Source organism: Salmo trutta, chromosome 18, assembly GCF_901001165.1.
Source record: "Salmo trutta chromosome 18, fSalTru1.1, whole genome shotgun sequence".
NCBI lineage: Eukaryota > Metazoa > Chordata > Actinopteri > Salmoniformes > Salmonidae > Salmo > Salmo trutta.
The window spans coordinates 49,521,586-49,540,468 of record NC_042974.1 but is presented as its reverse complement, the minus strand read 5'-3'; the positions used below and the strand labels follow the sequence as shown (position 1 = coordinate 49,540,468).

At 41.8% G+C, this 18,883-nt stretch overlaps 1 protein-coding gene across 2 annotated transcripts in view; it reads right to left on the bottom strand.

The window, feature by feature from the left end:
* The window catches only part of LOC115153446 (CUB and sushi domain-containing protein 1), a 537,637-nt gene extending 519,265 nt beyond the window's left edge, over positions 1-18,372 (bottom strand). For both annotated transcript variants that reach the window (XM_029698898.1, XM_029698899.1), the window contains exon 1: positions 17,994-18,372. In XM_029698898.1, coding sequence (XP_029554758.1) covers positions 17,994-18,060 — 67 coding nt within the window. In that variant the 5' untranslated portion in view covers positions 18,061-18,372. The remainder of the gene's footprint in view (positions 1-17,993) is intronic.
* Positions 18,373-18,883: the final 511 nt, after the last annotated feature.

The window sequence follows — 18,883 nt, the reverse complement described above, 5'->3', positions numbered from 1 at the left end:
ATTACAATTTACTGTATGTGTTCTGTTATGCTGTATTTTTTGGAAAGACGTAGGCCTACGACTTGTGAGGAAGAGGGATTTGATCTCTAAATATACTGCTAAAAAAAATAAAGGGAACACTTAAACAACACAATGTAACTCCAAGTCAATCACACTTCTGTGAAATCAAACTGTCCACTTAGGAAGCAACACTGATTAACAATACATTTCACATGCTGTTGTGCAAATGGAATAGACAACAGGTGGAAATTATAGGCAATAAGCAAGACACCCCCAATAAAGGAGTGGTTCTGCATGTGGAGACCACAGACCACTTCTCAGTTCCTATGCTTCCTGGCTGATGTTTTGGTCACTTTTGAATGCTGGCGGTGCTTTCACTCTAGTGGTAGCATGAGACGGAGTCTACAACCCACACAAGTGGCTCAGGTAGTGCAGCTCATCCAGGATGGCACATCAATGCGAGCTGTGGCAAGAAGGTTTGCTGTGTCTGTCAGCGTAGTGTCCAGAGCATGGAGGCGCTACCAGGAGACAGGCCAGTACATCAGGAGACGTGGAGGAGGCCGTAGGAGGGCAACAACCCAGCAGCAGGACCGCTACCTCCGCCTTTGTGCAAGGAGGAGCAGGAGGAGCACTGCCAGAGCCCTGCAAAATGACCTCCAGCAGGCCACAAAGGTGCATTTGTCTGCTCAAATGGTCAGAAACAGACTCCATGAGGGTGGTATGAGGGCCCGACGTCCACAGGTGGGGGTTGTGCTTACAGCCCAACACCGTGCAGGACGTCTGACATTTGCCAGAGAACACCAAGATTGGCAAATTCGCCACTGGCGCCCTGTGCTCTTCACAGATGAAAGCAGGTTCACACTGAGCACATGTGACAGACGTGACAGAGTCTGGAGACGCCGTGGAGAACGTTGTTCTGCCTGCAACATCCTCTAGCATGACCGGTTTGGCGGTGGGTCAGTCATGGTGTGGGGTGGCATTTCTTTGGGGGGCCGCACAGCCCTCCATGTGCTTGCCAGAGGTAGCCTGACTGCCATTAGGTACCGAGATGAGATCCTCAGACCCCTTGTGAGACCATATGCTGGTGCAGTTGGCCCTGGGTTCCTCCTAATGCAAGACAATGCTAGACCTCATGTGGCTGGAGTGTGTCAGCAGTTCCTGCAAGAGGAGGGCATTGATGCTATGGACTGGCCTGCCCGTTCCCCAGACCTAAATCCAATTGAGCACATCTGGGACATCATGTCTCGCTCCATCCACCAACACCACGTTGCACCACAGACTGTCCAGGAGTTGGCGGATGCTTTAGTCCAGGTCTGGGAGGAGATCCCTCAGGAGACCATCCGCCACCTCATCAGGAGCATGCCCAGGCGTTGTAGGGAGGTCATACTGGCACGTGGGGGCCACACACACTACTGAGCCTCATTTTGACTTGTTTTAAGGACATTACATCAAAGTTGGATCAGCCTGTAGTGTGGTTTTCCACTTTAATTTTGAGTGTGACTCCAAATCCAGACCTCCATGGGTTGATAAATTGGATTTCCATTGATTATTTTTGTGTGATTTTGCTGTCAGCACATTCAACTATGTAAAGAAAAAAGTATTTAATAACATTATTTCATTCATTCAGATCTGGGATGTGTTGTTTAAGTGTTCCCTTAATTTTTTTGTAGGGGTGTATGTTACTTATTACACTTAATCTAATGCTTATATATTTTAATGTTTTTTTTCTTTATTTTTTTTAAGTGCTGATTTTAGCCAATATGCTATTGAACGTGATCAACTTTGATTTAGCTAGATAGTCACTGATGCAGTTGCTTATATCCGTGACATTACTGACAAAACCGCTTTTACGCAAAAAATACTTTGATGTGTCTAATATGATTCTAACATTGTTCCACGCAGGTTGTAAAATTTAATCAGCTGTTCACAAAGCACAATATATTAGCTAGTACTGTCTAATAGCTATAGATAGCTATCAGAAATTAGTCTGGATTCATCACACTTGATTCTCAACCTCATTTTCTTTCTCACGTTCTGATGTCACTCAAGAAGTGCTAGCACACTGCCTTATTAGGAAACGCAGCCACCTGTTGGTAACGTTTAGACAATTATTGGAGAAGTCATGAGAATTTCTTCATATCTGACTAGTTAAGAGGATTCTAAAGGAGAGGTTAAGAGAACCTCTTCATATCTGACTAGTTAGGAGGACTCTAAAGGCTAAACAATTGTAATACAGTTTGTCTTACTCCTAAATATACTGTAGGCCTGCATCTATATTTCATACATTTCTACTCTTTTGGAGTAGGCCTACTTTGAACATATTTATAGATGAACAGCTTTGTGGACATGCCCAGTCGTAGCTCATAGAAGAGTTTACGCCCAAACAGGTATAATTTGTAGGTCCGGCGTAGAGTACATTTTGCGTTGGACATAGAGTTACGACCCACTTACAACCAACTGGAGCAACCGGCCCCAGCATAGTCACATGAGAATTCAGGTAAACATTGTTCTTCATTGTTCTTGTGTTTAATATGCACCCTGGGCTTCACCCCCCTGGGTTTACCATACACTGAATCTCAAAATAGACCAAAGGAGAAATAATGCATATGAAATAGAATTACAATATTCTTACAGAACTATAGCATCTACCTCTACCAATGAGACTTCCCATCAGGGCCTCATAACCCTTTGAACATGTCCATAGTTATCCATAGTTATAAAGGGTTATCCATAAATAGCCTGAGTGACAGCCATAACATGTATTAAGTAGACCTAGCCTATATCTCCCTGTCAGGAATGGTTTTGCATCTATTAACAGTAAACCTAGTGCCGATAAGTTTTTCCTGGTCTTTTGTTATGTTTTTCCATGTGGCAATGTTGATTCTTCTGAATGCTGACCATTCTTAGAATGCATGATGACTGCATCATCATGCATATTATCTGAATGCCTTAAGTGTGTTACTGAAGCCTCAAAACAACTGTCTAACCTGGTGCAAGGACGGTCCATCTCTTATCTGGTCAAGGAGCTATAATATTGCTCACCACTGGAGCCTTGTTGCCAAAGCACCTCCATTCCAACCACTGAGATGACATTGACTGTGGGACATTTCACAATTCCCAGTGGTTATTTCAGAAATCACAGTCCATTTAAAGCCAATTAAATATGATCGCAACAGTAGAGTATTCCTCCACCACACAGCCACCACAAAGAACTGCACTCACATGGCAATGTAAAGAACCGCCCCAGGTGGTAAGGGTAGGCAACAACACGTCTGCCAGGCTGATCCTACTTAGTCCCCTCCTGTACTCCCTGTTCACCCATGACTGCGTGGCCAAACCACGACTCCAACACCATCAAGTTTGCTGACGACACAACAGTGCTACCACATCACCAATGAACTACCGACAACGATGAGACAGCCTATAGGGAGGAGATCAGAGAACTGGCTGTGTGGTGCCAGGACAACAACCTCTCCCTCAATGTAAGACAAAGAAGCTGATCGTGGATTACAGGAAAAGGAGGGCCAAACAGGTCCCCATTAACATCAACGGGGCTGTAGTGGAGCGGGTCGAGAGTTTGAAGTTCCTTGGTGTCCACATCACCAACGAACTATCACTCTTGGATTGCGTCCTACCTGACAGGTCGCTCCTACCAGGTGGCGTGGCGAGAATCCGTCTCCGCACCACGTGCTCTCACCACTGGTGTCCCCCAGGGCTCAGTTCTAGGCCCTCTCCTACTCTCGCTATACACCAAGTCACTTGGCTCTGTCATATCCTCACATGGTCTCTCCTATCATTGCTACACAGACGACACACAATTAATCTTCTCCTTTCCCCCTTCTGATAACCAGGTGGCGAATCGCATCTCTGCATGTCTGGCAGACATATCAGTGTGGATGACGGATCACCACCTCAAGCTGAACCTCGGCAAGACGGAGCTGCTCTTCCTCCCGGGGAAGGACTGCCCGTTCCATGATCTCGCCATCACGGTTGACAACTCCATTGTGTCCTCCTCCCAGAGTGCTAAGAGCCTTGGCGTGACCCTGTACAACACCCTGTCGTTCTCCGCTAACATCAAGGCGGTGACCCAATCCTGTAGGTTCATGCTCTACAACATTCGCGGAGTACGACCCTGCCTCACACAGGAAGCGGCGCAGGTCCTAATCCAGGCACTTGTCATCTCTCGTCTGGATTACTGCAACTCGCTTTTGGCGGGGCTCCCTGCCTGTGCCATTAACCTCTAGGGGCTATGTAGGACGCAAACGTCCCACCCCTGGTACACCCTATCAACAACAGGTGAAATATCAAGAGCGCCAAATTTGAAAACAATTTAATGTCATAATTCAAATTTCTCAAACATACAACTATCTTACACCCTTTGAAAGATAAACATCTCCTTAATCTAACCACGTTGTCCGATTTCAAAAAGGCTTTACGACGAAAGCATAAAGTTAGATTATGTTAGGAGAGTACATTGACAATAGCTGTGTGTAATGTTTTGTCAATTCAAAGACAGGCGTCACCAAAAGCAGAAAACCAGCTAAAATTATGCACTAACCTTTGACAATCTCCATCAGATGACACTCCTAGGACATTATGTTAGACAATACATGCATTTTTTGTTCTATCAAGTTCATATTTATATCCAAAAACAGCGTTTTACTATGGCATTGATGTTGAGGAAATCGTTTCCCTCCAATAACCGCCAGTCAATCAGCACAACAAATTAAATAATTACTATTCGAAAACATTGGTAAAATATTATATTGTCATTCAAAGAATTATAGATTTACATCTCTTGAACGCAACCGGATTGCCAGATTTAAAAATAACCTTACTGGGAAATCACACTTTGCAATAATCTGAGCACTGCGCCCAGAAAAATACGCTTTGCGATACAGACTAACCGCCATGTTGGAGAGATCTAAAATCGAAAATACTATGTAAATAATCCATTACCTTTGATTCTCTTCATCAGATGTCACTTCCAGGAATCCCAGGTCCATAACAAATGTAGTTTTGTTCGAAAAAGCTCATAATTTATGTCCAAAAAGCTCCGTGTTGTTAGCACATGATCTATGCCCGCCGGACTTGTCTTCATGAACGAGGGGAAAAAAAATATTTACGTTCGTTCAAACATGTCAAACGTTGTATAGCATAAATCATTAGGGCCTTTTTAAACCAGAACATGAATAATATTCAAGGCGGACGATTGCATTCTCTTTTAAAACGTATTGGAACGAGAGTACCCAACATGAACTCGCGCGCCAGAGTCTAATCGGCCACCACCGTTCCAAGGCTCTTGTTCGGTCAGATCTCACAGTATAAGACTCAAAACACTTTGTAAAGACTGGTGACATCTAGTGGAAGCCATAGGAAGTGCTCAACGATTAATAAGCCCCTGTGTGTTTCAATGGCATAGGCTTAAAGGTAATTCAACACATCAGGTATCCACTTCCTGTCAGAATTTGTCTCAGGGTTTTGACTGCCATATGAGTTCTGTTATACTTACAGACACCATTCAAACAGTTTTAGAAAATTCAGAGTGTTTTCTATCCAAACCTGAACTAATATGCATATTCTAGCTTCTGAGTTGGTGTAGGAGGCAGTTAAAAATGGGCACATATTTTTTTCAAAATTCTCAATACTGCCCCCTAGCCCTAAGAAGTTGTAAACCCCTACAACTCATCCAGAACGCCGCAGCCCGTCTGGTGTTCAACCTTCCCAAGTTCCCTCACGTCACCCCGCTCGTCCGCACACTCCACTGGCTTCCAGTTGAAGCTCGCATCTGCTACAAGACCATGGTGCTTGCCTACGGAGCTGTGAGGGGAACGGCACCTCCGTACCTTCAGGCTCTGATCAGTCCCTACACCCAAAGAAGGGCACTGCGTTCATCCACCTCTGGCCTGCTCGCCTCCCTACCTCTGCAGAAGCACAGTTCCCGCTCAGCCCAGTCAAAACTGTTCGCTGCTCTGGCACCCCAATGGTGGAACAAGCTCCCTCACGACGCCAGGACAGCGGAGTCAATCACCACCTTCCAGAGACACCTGAAACCCCACCTCTTTAAGGAATACCTGGGATAGGATTAAGTAATCCTTCTAACCCTCCCCCCCTACCCTCCCCCCCAAAAAAGATATAGATGTACTTTTGCAAAGTGGTTGTTCCACTGGATATCATAAGGTGAATGCACCAATTTGTAAGTCGCTCTGGATAAGAGCGTCTGCTAAATGACGTAAATGTAAATGTAAATGTCTATACGATTTGTATTTCATATACCTTTGACTATTGGATGTTCTTATAGGCACATTAGTATTGCCAGTGTAACAGTATAGCTTCCGTCCCTCTCCTCGCTCCTACCTGGGCTCGACCCAGGAACACATCGACAACAGCCACCCTCAAAGCAGCGTTACCCATGTAGAGCAAGGGGGAAAACTACTCCAAGTCTCAGAGCAAGTGACGTTTGAAACGCTATTAGCACGCACCGGGCTAACTAGCTAGCCGTTTCACATCGGTTACACCAGACTAATCTTTGGAGTTAACAGGCTTGAAGTCATAAACAGTGCAATGCACTGCGAAGGGCTGCTGGCAAACGCACGAAAGTGCTGTTTGAATGAACGCTTACGAGCCTGCTGCTGCCTACCATCGCTCAGTCAGACTGCTCTATCAAATCATAGACTTAATTATAACATAATAACACACAGAAATACGCGCCTTAGGTCATTAATATGGTTGAATCCGGAAACTATCATCTCAAAAACAAAACGTTTTTCCTGTCAGTGAAATACGGAATCGTTCCATATTTTATCTAACGGGTAGCATCCCTAAGTCTAAATATTCCTGTTACATTGCACAACCTTCAATGTTATGTCATAATTACGTAAAATTCTGGTAAATTAGTTTGCAACGAGCCAGGCGGCCCAAACTGTTGCATATACCCTGACTCTGCGTGCAATGAACGCAAAATGACACAATTTCACCTGGTTAATATTGCCTGCTAACCTGGATTTGTTTTAGCTAAATATGCAGGTTTAAAAATATATACTTCTGTGTATTGATTTTAAGAAAGGCATTGATGTTTATGGTTAGGTACAGTCATGCAACGATTGTGCTTTTTTTGCAAATGCGCTTTTGTTAAATCATCCCCCGTTTGGCGAAGTTGGCTGTCTTTGTTAGGAAGAAATAGTCTTCACAGTTCGCAACGAGCCAGGCGGCCCAAACTGCTGCATATACCCTGACTCTGTTTGCAAGAGAAGTGACACATTTTCCCTAGTTAAAAGAAATTAATGTTAGCAGGTAATATTAACTAGATATGCAGGTTTAAAAATATATACTTGTGTATTGATTTTAAGAAAGGCATTGATGTTTATGGTTAGGTACACGTTGGAGAAATAAAATTATAAAAAATTGGCCAAATCGGCATCCAAAAATACCGATTTCCGATTGTTATGAAAACTTGAAATCGGCCCTAATTAATCGTCCATTCCGGTTAATCGGTCGACCTCTAGTGCGTACGGCCCAGTACATCACTGGGGCCAAGCTTCCTGCCATCCAGGACCGATATAATAGGCGGTGTCAGAGTAAAGCCCATAAAATTGTCAGAGACTCCAGGTACCCAAGTCATAGACTGTTTTCTCTGCTACCGCACGGCAAGCGGTACCGGCGCGCCAAGTCTAGGACCAAAAGTCTCCTTAACAGCTTCTACCCCCAAGCCATAAGACTGCTGAACAATTAATCAAATGACTCGGTACCGGTACCCCGTATATAGCCGCGTCATTGTTATTTTATTGTTACTTTTTATTTTTTACTTTAGTTTATTTGGTAAATATTTTCTTAGATCTTCTTGAACTGCACTGTTGGTTAAGGGCTTGTAAGTAAGCATTTCACGGTAAGGTCTACACTTGTTGTATTCGGCGCATGTGACAAATAACATTTGATTTGAACAGTACACAGAGTCTGTAGAAATTATTGATATATCCATTTTAAATACCCTACATTTCTCCTCTGAAAATCAGAGTAGTCTACATACCCATTTTAATTGTCATATACCATACATCCCGATAATCACCAAACGGGAGAGAACAACTTCAACATTTCAATATCATCCATAAACTGTGCCAACCAGCCACTAAATTTAAATGCATATTCTTGGAGTTCCAAGCCATCCAGCCTTTCTTTTATTCTGCCTCTGATTTCGATAACCTTAAAATCACATTAAAAGATGAAAAATGCAACACAATTTCTGCTGACTCTGTCTGCTTTGAAATGCAAATTGCCTTATTGGTTATATATAGCTAGGTTTCCATCCAAATGGCGACAGATTTTCATGGAAGTATTCTACAATCCGCATAAAGAAAACGTGAATTTTCCCACCAGGGATGTGTTTCCACCAAACTGACTTGTTGCGTAAAGAAAATCAGTGCGTGATGACGTAGTGCACACAATGTACTTTTTCGCTTATGTTTTCATGCACTGAATAGAAATCTAAAATTCTATGTGTTCCATTGCATTTTCAACTCTACTGACAGTTTTGTCACAACTGTTGCGTTAAATAGCAAATGTGCCTACTCTGGTCTTGGCACGTGCTCTATCCAACAGCTCACAGATACAGTGCGGGTAGGCTGTGCGAGTAGGCTCATCTACATGATGAGATGATTATGGATAAGAGTGAGAATATTTTTATTTGTGAAACGGCAGTCAAGCAATGATCATCATGTCACCAGAATAAGAGCCTCAATATTTATTACAAAGGCGCATCAAGCTCATCACCATGCACTTTCACCACCCTGTGAAGTTCATCATAATTTATTTAATCTGCAGACTAATAAACTGCATGGTTTCCTGAGTTAGAGTTGGAGGACCACACAACATATCATCGCGTGACTCCAAGTTTAATTTGATATGATATTATTATATCAATATTTGCGCATAAAGGTGTTTCCACTGCCATACTCGCATAATTAATTTTATCGACACCAAAAGATCCCACCATGTTGAACAAACAAATTATCTGCCAGCATTTATAAAATTGAACCAAAACTTCCCTGTTTCCATCACAGGTTTTTTTAGTTATTTTAAATGCATAAGTGGGCCTCGAACCTAGTGCCCAAAGAAGTGAAATAACTGGACAGGGAACAATTTTAGAAGTCACAAAACTCTCCATTTACCTTGTGTGGGAGATGAGGTGGCTGTCACAAACTCCAAATAAAAGATTCTGCTGCCACATAGCGCCAATTCCAAAATATGAAATGTACATAAGTATTCGCACCCCTGAGTCAATACATGTTAGAAACACCTTTGGCAGCGATTACAGCTGCGAGTCTTTCTGGGTAAGTCTCTGAGAGCTTACTTTGCACACTTGGATTGTAAAATATTTGCACATTTATTATTTTCATAATTCTTCAAAGTCTGTAAAATTGGTTGTTAATCATTGCTAGACAACCATTTTCAAGTCTTGCCATAGATTTTAAAGCAGATTTTAGTCAAAACTGTAACTCGCCCACTCAGGAACATTCACTGTGTTCTTGATAAGCAACTCGTGTCGATTTGGCCTTTTTTAAGGTTATTGTCCTGCTGAAAGGTGAATACATCTCCCAGTGTCTGGTGGAAAGCAGACTAAAACAGGTTTTCAGGTTATGCCTGTACTTAGCTCCATTCAGTTTCATTTTTTAACCTGAAAAGCTCTCCAATCCTTGACGATTACAAGCATACCCATAACATGATGCAGCCACCACTATGCTTGAAAATATTGATACTGTCACGTCCTGACCAGCAGATGGAGCTAGTGTTTTAGTTTTGGGGTCAGGACGTAGCATGTTTGTGTTGGGAATGTTTGTGTGGATGATTGGGACTTCCAATTGAAGGCAGGTGTGTATAGTTGCCTTTGATTGGAAGTCCTATATAGGTGTGTGTGTTTTTCTTTGGGGTTGTGGGTGGTTGTTTTGCACTGTGTTTTTTAGCCTGCAAACTGTTGCTGTTGTGTTTATTGTTTCCTGTGGATGCTCTACTCCTTTTGTTGGGTAATTAAAAATGAGTATTCACATACCTGCTGCGCCTTGGTTCATTTCAGAAGACAGCCGTTACAGATACTCAGTAATGTGTTGTATTGGATTTGTATTTCTCAAAAAGTGTATATTACTTTAGTGCCTTGTTGCAAACAGGATACATGTTTTGGAATATTTTTTATTCTGTACAGGATTCCTCTTTTTCACTCTGTCAATTAAGTTAATATTGTGGAGTAACTACAATGACGTTGATCCTCCATTTCTCCTATCACAGTCATTAAACTCTGTAACTGTTTTAAAGTCACCATTGGCCTCATGGTGAAATCCCTGAGCGGTTTTCTTCCTCTCCGGCAACTGAGTTAGGAAGGATGCCTGAATCTTTGTAGTGACTGGGTGAATTGATACATACCATCCAAAGTATAATTAATAACTTCACCAGGCTCAAAGGGATATTCAATGTCTACATTTATTGTTTGACCTAAACTCAGCAAAAAAAGAAACGTCCCTTTTTCAGGACCCTGTCTTTCAAAGATAATTCGTAAAAATCCAAATAACTTCACAGATCTTCATTGTAAACAGTTTAAACTCTGTTTCCCATGCTTGTTCAATGAACCATAAACAATTAATGAACATGCACCTGTGGAACGGTCGTTAAGACACTAACAGCTTACAGACGGTAGGCAATTAAGGTCACAGTTATGAAAACTGAGGACACTAAAGAGGCCTTTCTACTGACTCTGAAAAACACATCTGCGTGAACGTGCCTTAGGCATGAGGACTGCAGATGTGGTCATGGCAATAAATTACTATGTCCGTACTGTGAAACGCCTAAGACAGCGCTACAGGGAGACAGGACGGACAGCTGATCATCCTCGCAGTGGCAGACCACGTGTAACAACACTTGCACAGGATCGGTACATCCGAACATCACACCTGCGGGGCAGGTACAGGATGGCAACAACAACTGCCCGAGTCACACCAGGAATGCACAATCCCTCCATCAGTGCCCAGACTGTCCGCAATAGGCTGAGAGAGGCTGAACTGAGGGCTTGTAGGCCTGTTGTAAGGAAGGTCCTCACCAGACATCTCCGGAAACAATGGCAACAACTATGGGCACAAAATCCACCGTTGCTGGACCAGACAGGACTGGCAAAAAGTGCTCTTCACTGACGAGTCACAGTTTTGTCTCACCAGGGGTGATGGTCAGATTCGCGCTTATTGTCGAAGGAATGAGCGTTATGCCAAGGCCTGTACTCTGGAGATGGATCGATTTGGAGGTGGAGGGTCCGTCATGGTCTGGGGCGGTGTGTCACAGCATCATCGGACTGAGCTTGTTGTCATTGCAGGCAATCCCAATGCTGTGCGTTACAGGGAACACATCCTCCTCCCTCATGTGGTACCCTTCCTGCAGGCTCATCCTGACATGACCCTCCAGCATGACAATACCACCAGCCATACTGCTCGTTCTGTGCGTGACTTCCTGCAAGACAGGAATGTCAAAGCCCAGATCTCAATCCCATTGAGCACGTCGAGTCCTGTTGGATCAGAAGGTGAGGGCTAGGGCCATTCCCCCCAGAAATGTCTGGGAACTTTCAGGTGCCTTGGTGGAAGAGTGGGGTAACATCTCATAGCAAGAACTGGCAAATCTGGTGCAGTCCATGAGGAGGAGATGCACTGCAGTACTTAATGCAGCTGGTGGCCACATATTACTTTTGGAACACATTATTCCATTTCTGTTAGTCACATGTCTGTGGAACTTGTTCAGTTTATCAGTTGTTGAATCTTGTTATGTTGATACAAATATTTACACATGTTAAGTTTGCTGAAAATAAATGCAGTTGACAGTGAGAAGATGTTTCTTTTTTTGCTGAGTTTATATACCTGTAGGTGCCCGTCTTTGCGAGACATTGGAAAACCTCTGTGGTCTTTGTGGTTGAATCTGTGTTTGAAATTCACTGCTCGACTGAGGGACCTTACAGATAATTCATTATATGTGTGGGGTACAGAGATGATGTAGACATTCAAAAATAATTTATTACTGCACACAGTGAGTCCATGCAACTTATTATGTGACTTGTTAAGCAAATGTTTACTCCTGAACATATTTAGGCTTGCCATAACAAAGGGATTGAATACTTATTGACTCAAGACACTTCCATCTTATTATTTGAATACATTTGTAAACATTTCGAAAAACTTAATACCACTTTGACATTATGGGGTGTTGTGTGTCTGTAGGCCAGTGACAAAATATATAAATGTAATCTTAAATTCAGGCCGTAACACAACAACATTTGGAAAAAGTCAATGGGTGTGAATACTTTCTGAAGGCACTGTATCTGTCACGCTCGTTGTAAAGATGGGACCAAGGCGCAGCGGGAATGTGTGAACTCATCTTCTTTTATTGAAGGAACGTGAACACAACACAAAACAAAATAACAAACAATGATGACGAAGACAGTCCTGTCAGGCTAAACGCTAAACATGGAACAACTACCCACAAAAACCCATGAAAAAACACCCCTACTAAATAGGACCTTCAATTAGAGGCAATGAGAAACAGCTGCCTCCAATTGAAGGTCAAACCAATAAACTAAGCATAGAAATAGATAAACTAGACACAGGCATAGAATAGACTAACATAGAACATTGCCCAACAAACCCCGAAACACATTAAACCAACACCCCCTGCCACATCCTGACCAAACTACAATAACAAATAACCTCTTTACTGGTCAGGACGTGACAGTATCTCTACCGTCATCATAGGGTCTCAATCTGTGCATTGTAGTCTACAGAATAAGGCAAACAGTTGAGACTAGAATTTTTGTGAATCAGGGAACTCACTTTCTATCCTATAAATAAATTCATAAACACATGTATTTGTTAAGCATAAACTTATTATTGGCATTACAATGACATAGGTCTGAAATGTGTATGATGCATTCTATTAGAATAATCTATAACATCCTGCATGATAAAAAAATAATTAATTAGGCCATGTCCGCCCAAAGTTCCCACATGACTTTGAGATGCAGCATTGTCATTAACTCTGATGGCACAGCTGTGACAAAACAAATGTTTCTTTCACAAGCCTGGGAACCACTGAAAATGCCTGCAGCACTGTTAATTCCTCTGGAAATCGTATCACTCAAAACTAAATATTATGGGAGTTGAAAAACTAGTGTTTGACGTATGATTCATGCACATTAGGCCCCTCTCTGCAGAAAGTAGAGGCTTCGTATGAATATATCAGGCTAGCTAAATGAGTACCAGGTATCTTATATCCTGATGCCTAGTCACCTTACCCCTATACATATCTACCTTTATCACACCCGTATCCCTGCACATTGTAAATATGGTACTGGAATTGACTGACCCCGTATATATTATGCTTGCTTACTTTCTCGTGTTCTTATTATTATCTCTTGTGTGTTTTTGTTCTACCTTATGATATTTTTAATAGTACATTGTTATTGATTAGTGCATTGTTGGGTTTAGAGCTTGCAAGAAAGGCATTTCACTGTACAGTACTTGTGCATATGGCATTGAAACTTGAAGAACTTGAAAACCACTGCTGTAATGAAGGTGAGAGACTGAATAATCTAATGGCAACTGCCTTGCTGGCACAATGACACTTTGTCCAAGCGACTCCTAAACTCGTTCTTTAACAGTATCCCATGATGAAGGATGCTAGTCTAATGTAAGAGGAGGTCATCACCAGTGGTGGAAAAAGTACTCAATTTTCATACTTGAGTAAAAGATATGTTAACAGAAAATTACTCAAGTAAAAGTGAGTCACCCAGTAAGATATTACTTGAGTAAAAGTCTAAAAGTATTTGGTTTTAAATATACTTAAGTATCAAAAGTAAATGGAATTGCTAAAATATACTTAAGTATTAAATGTTAAAGTATAAATAATTTCAAATTCCTTATATTAAGAAAACCAGATGGGACAGTTTTTATAATTTTTTATTATTGATGGATAGCCAGGGGCACACTCCACCACTCAGACATAATTTACAAACAAAGCATTTGTGTTTAGTGAGTCTGCCAGATCAGAGGCAGTAGGTATGACCAGGGATGTTCTCTTGATGAGTGCATGAATTGAACCATTTTCCTGTCAAAATGTAACGATTACTTTTGGGTGTCAGGGAAAATGTATGGAGTAAAAAGTATATTATTTTCTTTAGGAATGTAGTGAAGTAAAAGTTGGCAAAAATATAAAAAGTAAAGTACAGATACCCCAAAAAACTACTTATATGGGTACTTTAAAGTATTTTTACTTAAGTACTTTACACCACTGGCCATCATAAAGTCTTACTGAGTCCAACAGAAATCTTTGACCTCTGTCATTGTGCCATTTCAAACCAGATTCTTACGATGAGTATAAACCACTTGGACTAAGATCTCTGTTTGTATGGAAATGCCAGCTGCACTACATAAAGTGACCAGCACAGGAGAGACTAGGACAATTGCTGCATCAAAAAAACATCTGCAAGTTAGCCTGTGATGGGTGAGTTCCGAAGAATGATTAATTAAATGATAACTAGAAGAATTGGATGTGATCAAAGTATTGCGAGAGTCAGTGGAAGTTGTCCTTATGGCCCGTATATGCATCTAGAATCCACTTGAGTGTCAGCACAAACATGGGACCTTGCCTAATATGGCTAAAGGATTGGGTGGGTGTGGGTGGGTGGGCGTTATGATGAAACTGCACTTCACTATCAATTGTGGGTCAAAATATTATTAACTGGAGTCTGGGGTTCACCCTTTGCCAGGAGGTAGGCTTATGACCTGTAAGCGTGCTGAGGGCGTTGTGTTCAGAGGTTCAGACACTACTCAGTTTAGAAACATACAGTGAAGGAAAAAAGTATTTGATCCCCTGCTGATTTTGTATGTTTGCCCACTGACAAAGAAATTATCAGTCTATCATTTTTATGGTAGGGTTATTTGAACAGTGAGAGACAGAATAACAACAACAAAAAATCCAGAAAAACGCATGTCAAAAATTTTATAAAATGATTTGCATTTTAATGAGGGAAATAAGTATTTCACCCCTCTGCAAAACATGACTTAGTACTTGTTGGCAAAACCCTTGTTGGCAATCACAGAGGTCAGACATTTCTTGTAGTTGGCCACCAGTTTTGCACATATCTCAGGAGGGATTTTGTCCCACTCCTCTTTGCAGATCTTCTCCAAGTCATTAAGGTTTTGAGGCTGACGTTTGGCAACTCGAACCTTCAGCTCCCTCCACAGATTTTCTATGGGATTGAGGTCTGGAGACTGGCTAGGCCACTCCAGGACCTTAATGTGCTTCTTCTTGAGCCACTCCTTTGTTGCCTTGGTCGTGTGTTTTGTGTCATTGTCATGCTGGAATACCCATCCACGACCCATTTTCAATATACTGGCTGAGGGAAGGAGGTTCTCACCCAAGATATGACGGTACATGGCCCCGTCCATCATCCCTTTGATGCGGTGAAGTTGTCCTGCTCCCTTAGCAGAAAAACACCCCCAAAGCATAATGTTTCCACCTCCATGTTTGACGGTGGGGATGGTGTTCTTGGGGTCATAGGCAGCATTCCTCCTCCTCCAAACACGGCGAGTTGAGTTGATGCCAAAGAGCTCCATTTTGGTCTCATCTGACCACAACACTTTCAACCAGTTGTCCTCTGAATCATTCAGATGTTCATTGGCAAACTTCAGACGGGCATGTATATGTGCTTTCTTGAGCAGGGGGACCTTGCGGGCGCTGCAGGATTTCAGTCCTTCACGGCGTAATGTGTTACCAATTGTTTTCTTGGTGACTATGGTCCCAGCTGCCTTGAGATCATTGACAAGATCGTCCCGTGTAGTTCTGGGCTGATTCCTCACCGTTCTCATGATCATTGCAACTCCACGAGGTGAGATCTTGCATGGAGCCCCAGGCCGAGGGAGATTGACAGTTCTTTTGTGTTTCTTCCATCTGCGAATAATCGCACCAACTGTTGTCACCTTCTCACCAAGCTGCTTGGTGATGGTCTGTAGCCCATTCCAGCCTTGTGTAGGTCTACAATCTTGTCCCTGACATCCTTGGAGAGCTCTTTGGTCTTGGCCATGGTGGAGAGTTTGGAATCTGATTGATTGATTGCTTCTGTGGACAGGTGTCTTTTATACAGGTAACAAGCTGAGATTAGGAGCACTCCCTTTAAGAGTGTGCGTTTTTCAGGATTTTTGTTGTTGTTATTCTGTTCAAATAAACCTACCATTAAAATTATAGACTGATAATTTCTTTGTCAGTGGGCAAACATACAAAATCAGCAGGGGATCAAATACTTTTTTCCCTCACTGAATGACTGTGTTGCACATGGGGATGTGAAACTTACACCTCAGACTGAAGTGTCCCCACTTGTGTCTTTGAATGACTAGCTTTCTGTGTGGCGCGACTGGTAAAACGCTTTGGGAAGGCATTCACATGTGCTAGCAAGGCAGAGGTCCTTGGTTCGAGCCTCGCTGTGAGACGAATCCATAAAAGTGGTACTCGCTAGGCAAGCGGTGTGATGTCCTTTACTGGCCTTACTACTTAAGACAAACATTGAGTGAATATATAGGCTGCTACAGAATAATTGTCATATGCAATAGTCATATGCTGCTAAGCCTGCCTGTTGTCATAACGGCCTAGTTTTATTGACATAAGTGATACAATGTTGAATCACTTGTGTCAATAATTAAATATTCAGATGTTACAACAAACTATGCAGTGAGCCTCCCTTGTCAACACGTGCTCCATAAGGTTTTCCCGGGATTAACGTTGGACGTTAGGGTAGACTGTAACTATTTAAATAGCCTATGAACCTGAATTTGAGGCATGTCATCATTACTGCCTATTTTCAGAACAACATTGGAATGCACATCTGGTTCAGAAATGCGTAGCAGCAAGCTAGCTACGACCACAGATGCTACTGATATATATTCAATATTCAACACTGGCCACTGTAGTCGACTATAGACATAGTCTTGAACTTATGATCAATATTGTATCTGACTCTACCCCCAACCCCCTCCCCTCTTCAGTACTGGTTCCCCCCTTCAATTACAGTACATCTACGTGATTGAAACTGAAATTGTAAGAGGCATTACAAAGAAAACGACGCTGATGATAGCCTATTTGCCAAGTTACCAACGTGTTTTCATTACTAGCAATATTCATGAACCATTACAAATATTCACAAATTGCCCATCATTGTACTTCTGTGGTTTACCATTAAAAGATAGACATTATTTAAACTAAATTACATGAAAGTACAGATGTGATCTATAAAAACTAATCTTTAGGATCCAAAACAGCTTCAAATAAGAAGTACACACATTTCCAAACATGATTAATCCAATAATGGCAATGAAATGTACGTGAGAATAAGAACCACTGGTATAATCATGAAGGGATTGTCTTACAATCCATGGTGAAAGAACAATAAATAACAGTCTGATTACAAATCATTAATTTGGCTAGTGGAGGAATATTAATGGAAATGATGGCCTCCACAGATATTTCACGATTAGGCTAAAGTGACACAAGCCTATGCCATTGTTTCTTTCACACGAATGTGTCTTTTTAAAACACTTAAAACCATTGGAGGGCACAGTCACTTGTCAGAGGAGAAATAAAATGCTCATAAAGGCGCTATTGATGAGGCACTTGTGCAACGGCATGCCAGTCTCTCTCGGAAAAATGCAAGAATGAGACCGACCGTCAGGTTTCAGTCAAAAGCATATATAAAAACTAAAATTATGCACAAATTATAATTTATCAATAGACTACCATGAAAAGACAATAAATTGTCACCGTCATTCATCAGGCATTTAATCACTGTAGGCTAATTGAGAAACGTTTTGGCTCTGGATATATTGCATACATGCAAGTTTTTCTCAAACTATTAAATGTCAGATTAGACGTATGATAGTCACATCTCTATAAAGCAAACCCCACATATGGAAAGGATTTTAACTTACCGTTAGCTGCGGTAATCAGACATGCAAAAATAAGCAGGGTATGCTTCAATTTCCCAATCGCAGTCATGTTCGTTGTTATTCCACGCAGCCCCCGGTTTCTTGGGTTTTGTTCAACGATCACAAAAATGCATAGAGATCCAGCTTTGGCAAGAAGATGTGACGCCTATGGTGCAGGGATTCGCCTATATTGGCTCTCATATCATCAAGAAATGCTACTGCAAAGATACGAGATTGTCGAGCAGAGACCCAAATAGGTTTCCTTGATCCAAGGATAGACAGAATGTGTACTGTGGGCTACTACGAGATTGCAAGAGAGGGAAGAGTAGAGGGAGCCTGTATCCAACAAAAAGAGTTGGACTCAACCATCATATACAGCCCGGTCTCATAGAGTAGACGTAATACAGTAATTGTAAATCCGAGACACTCAAATTAGTATTATGTTACATTTGGTATGACTACACAAGACAGAAGGCTGCTTAAGGCAAAAACTAAAGTAGGGTGGTCGGTCCGGGTGGACATGTAGACATGTGACGTGAATGTCTAGCAACCTAAAGGTTGTATGTTAAATATCATCACGGACAACTTTTGCATTTTAGCTAATTAGCTACTTTACAACTACTTTAAAAAAAAAGTACAACTACTTAGCATGTTATCTAACCCTCCCCCTAACCCTTTAACTTAACGCCTAACCTTAAGCCTAACCTTAACCCCTAACCTCTAGCAAATGTTATTGTTAGCCACCTAGCTAACATTTGCCCGACAAATTGGAGTTCGTAACATATCATACATTTTGCAAATTCGTAACATACTGTATAGATTGCAATTGATAACATATTTTACAAAAAGGATGATGGACATACACAAATGAATACATACCACACGAAATGTAA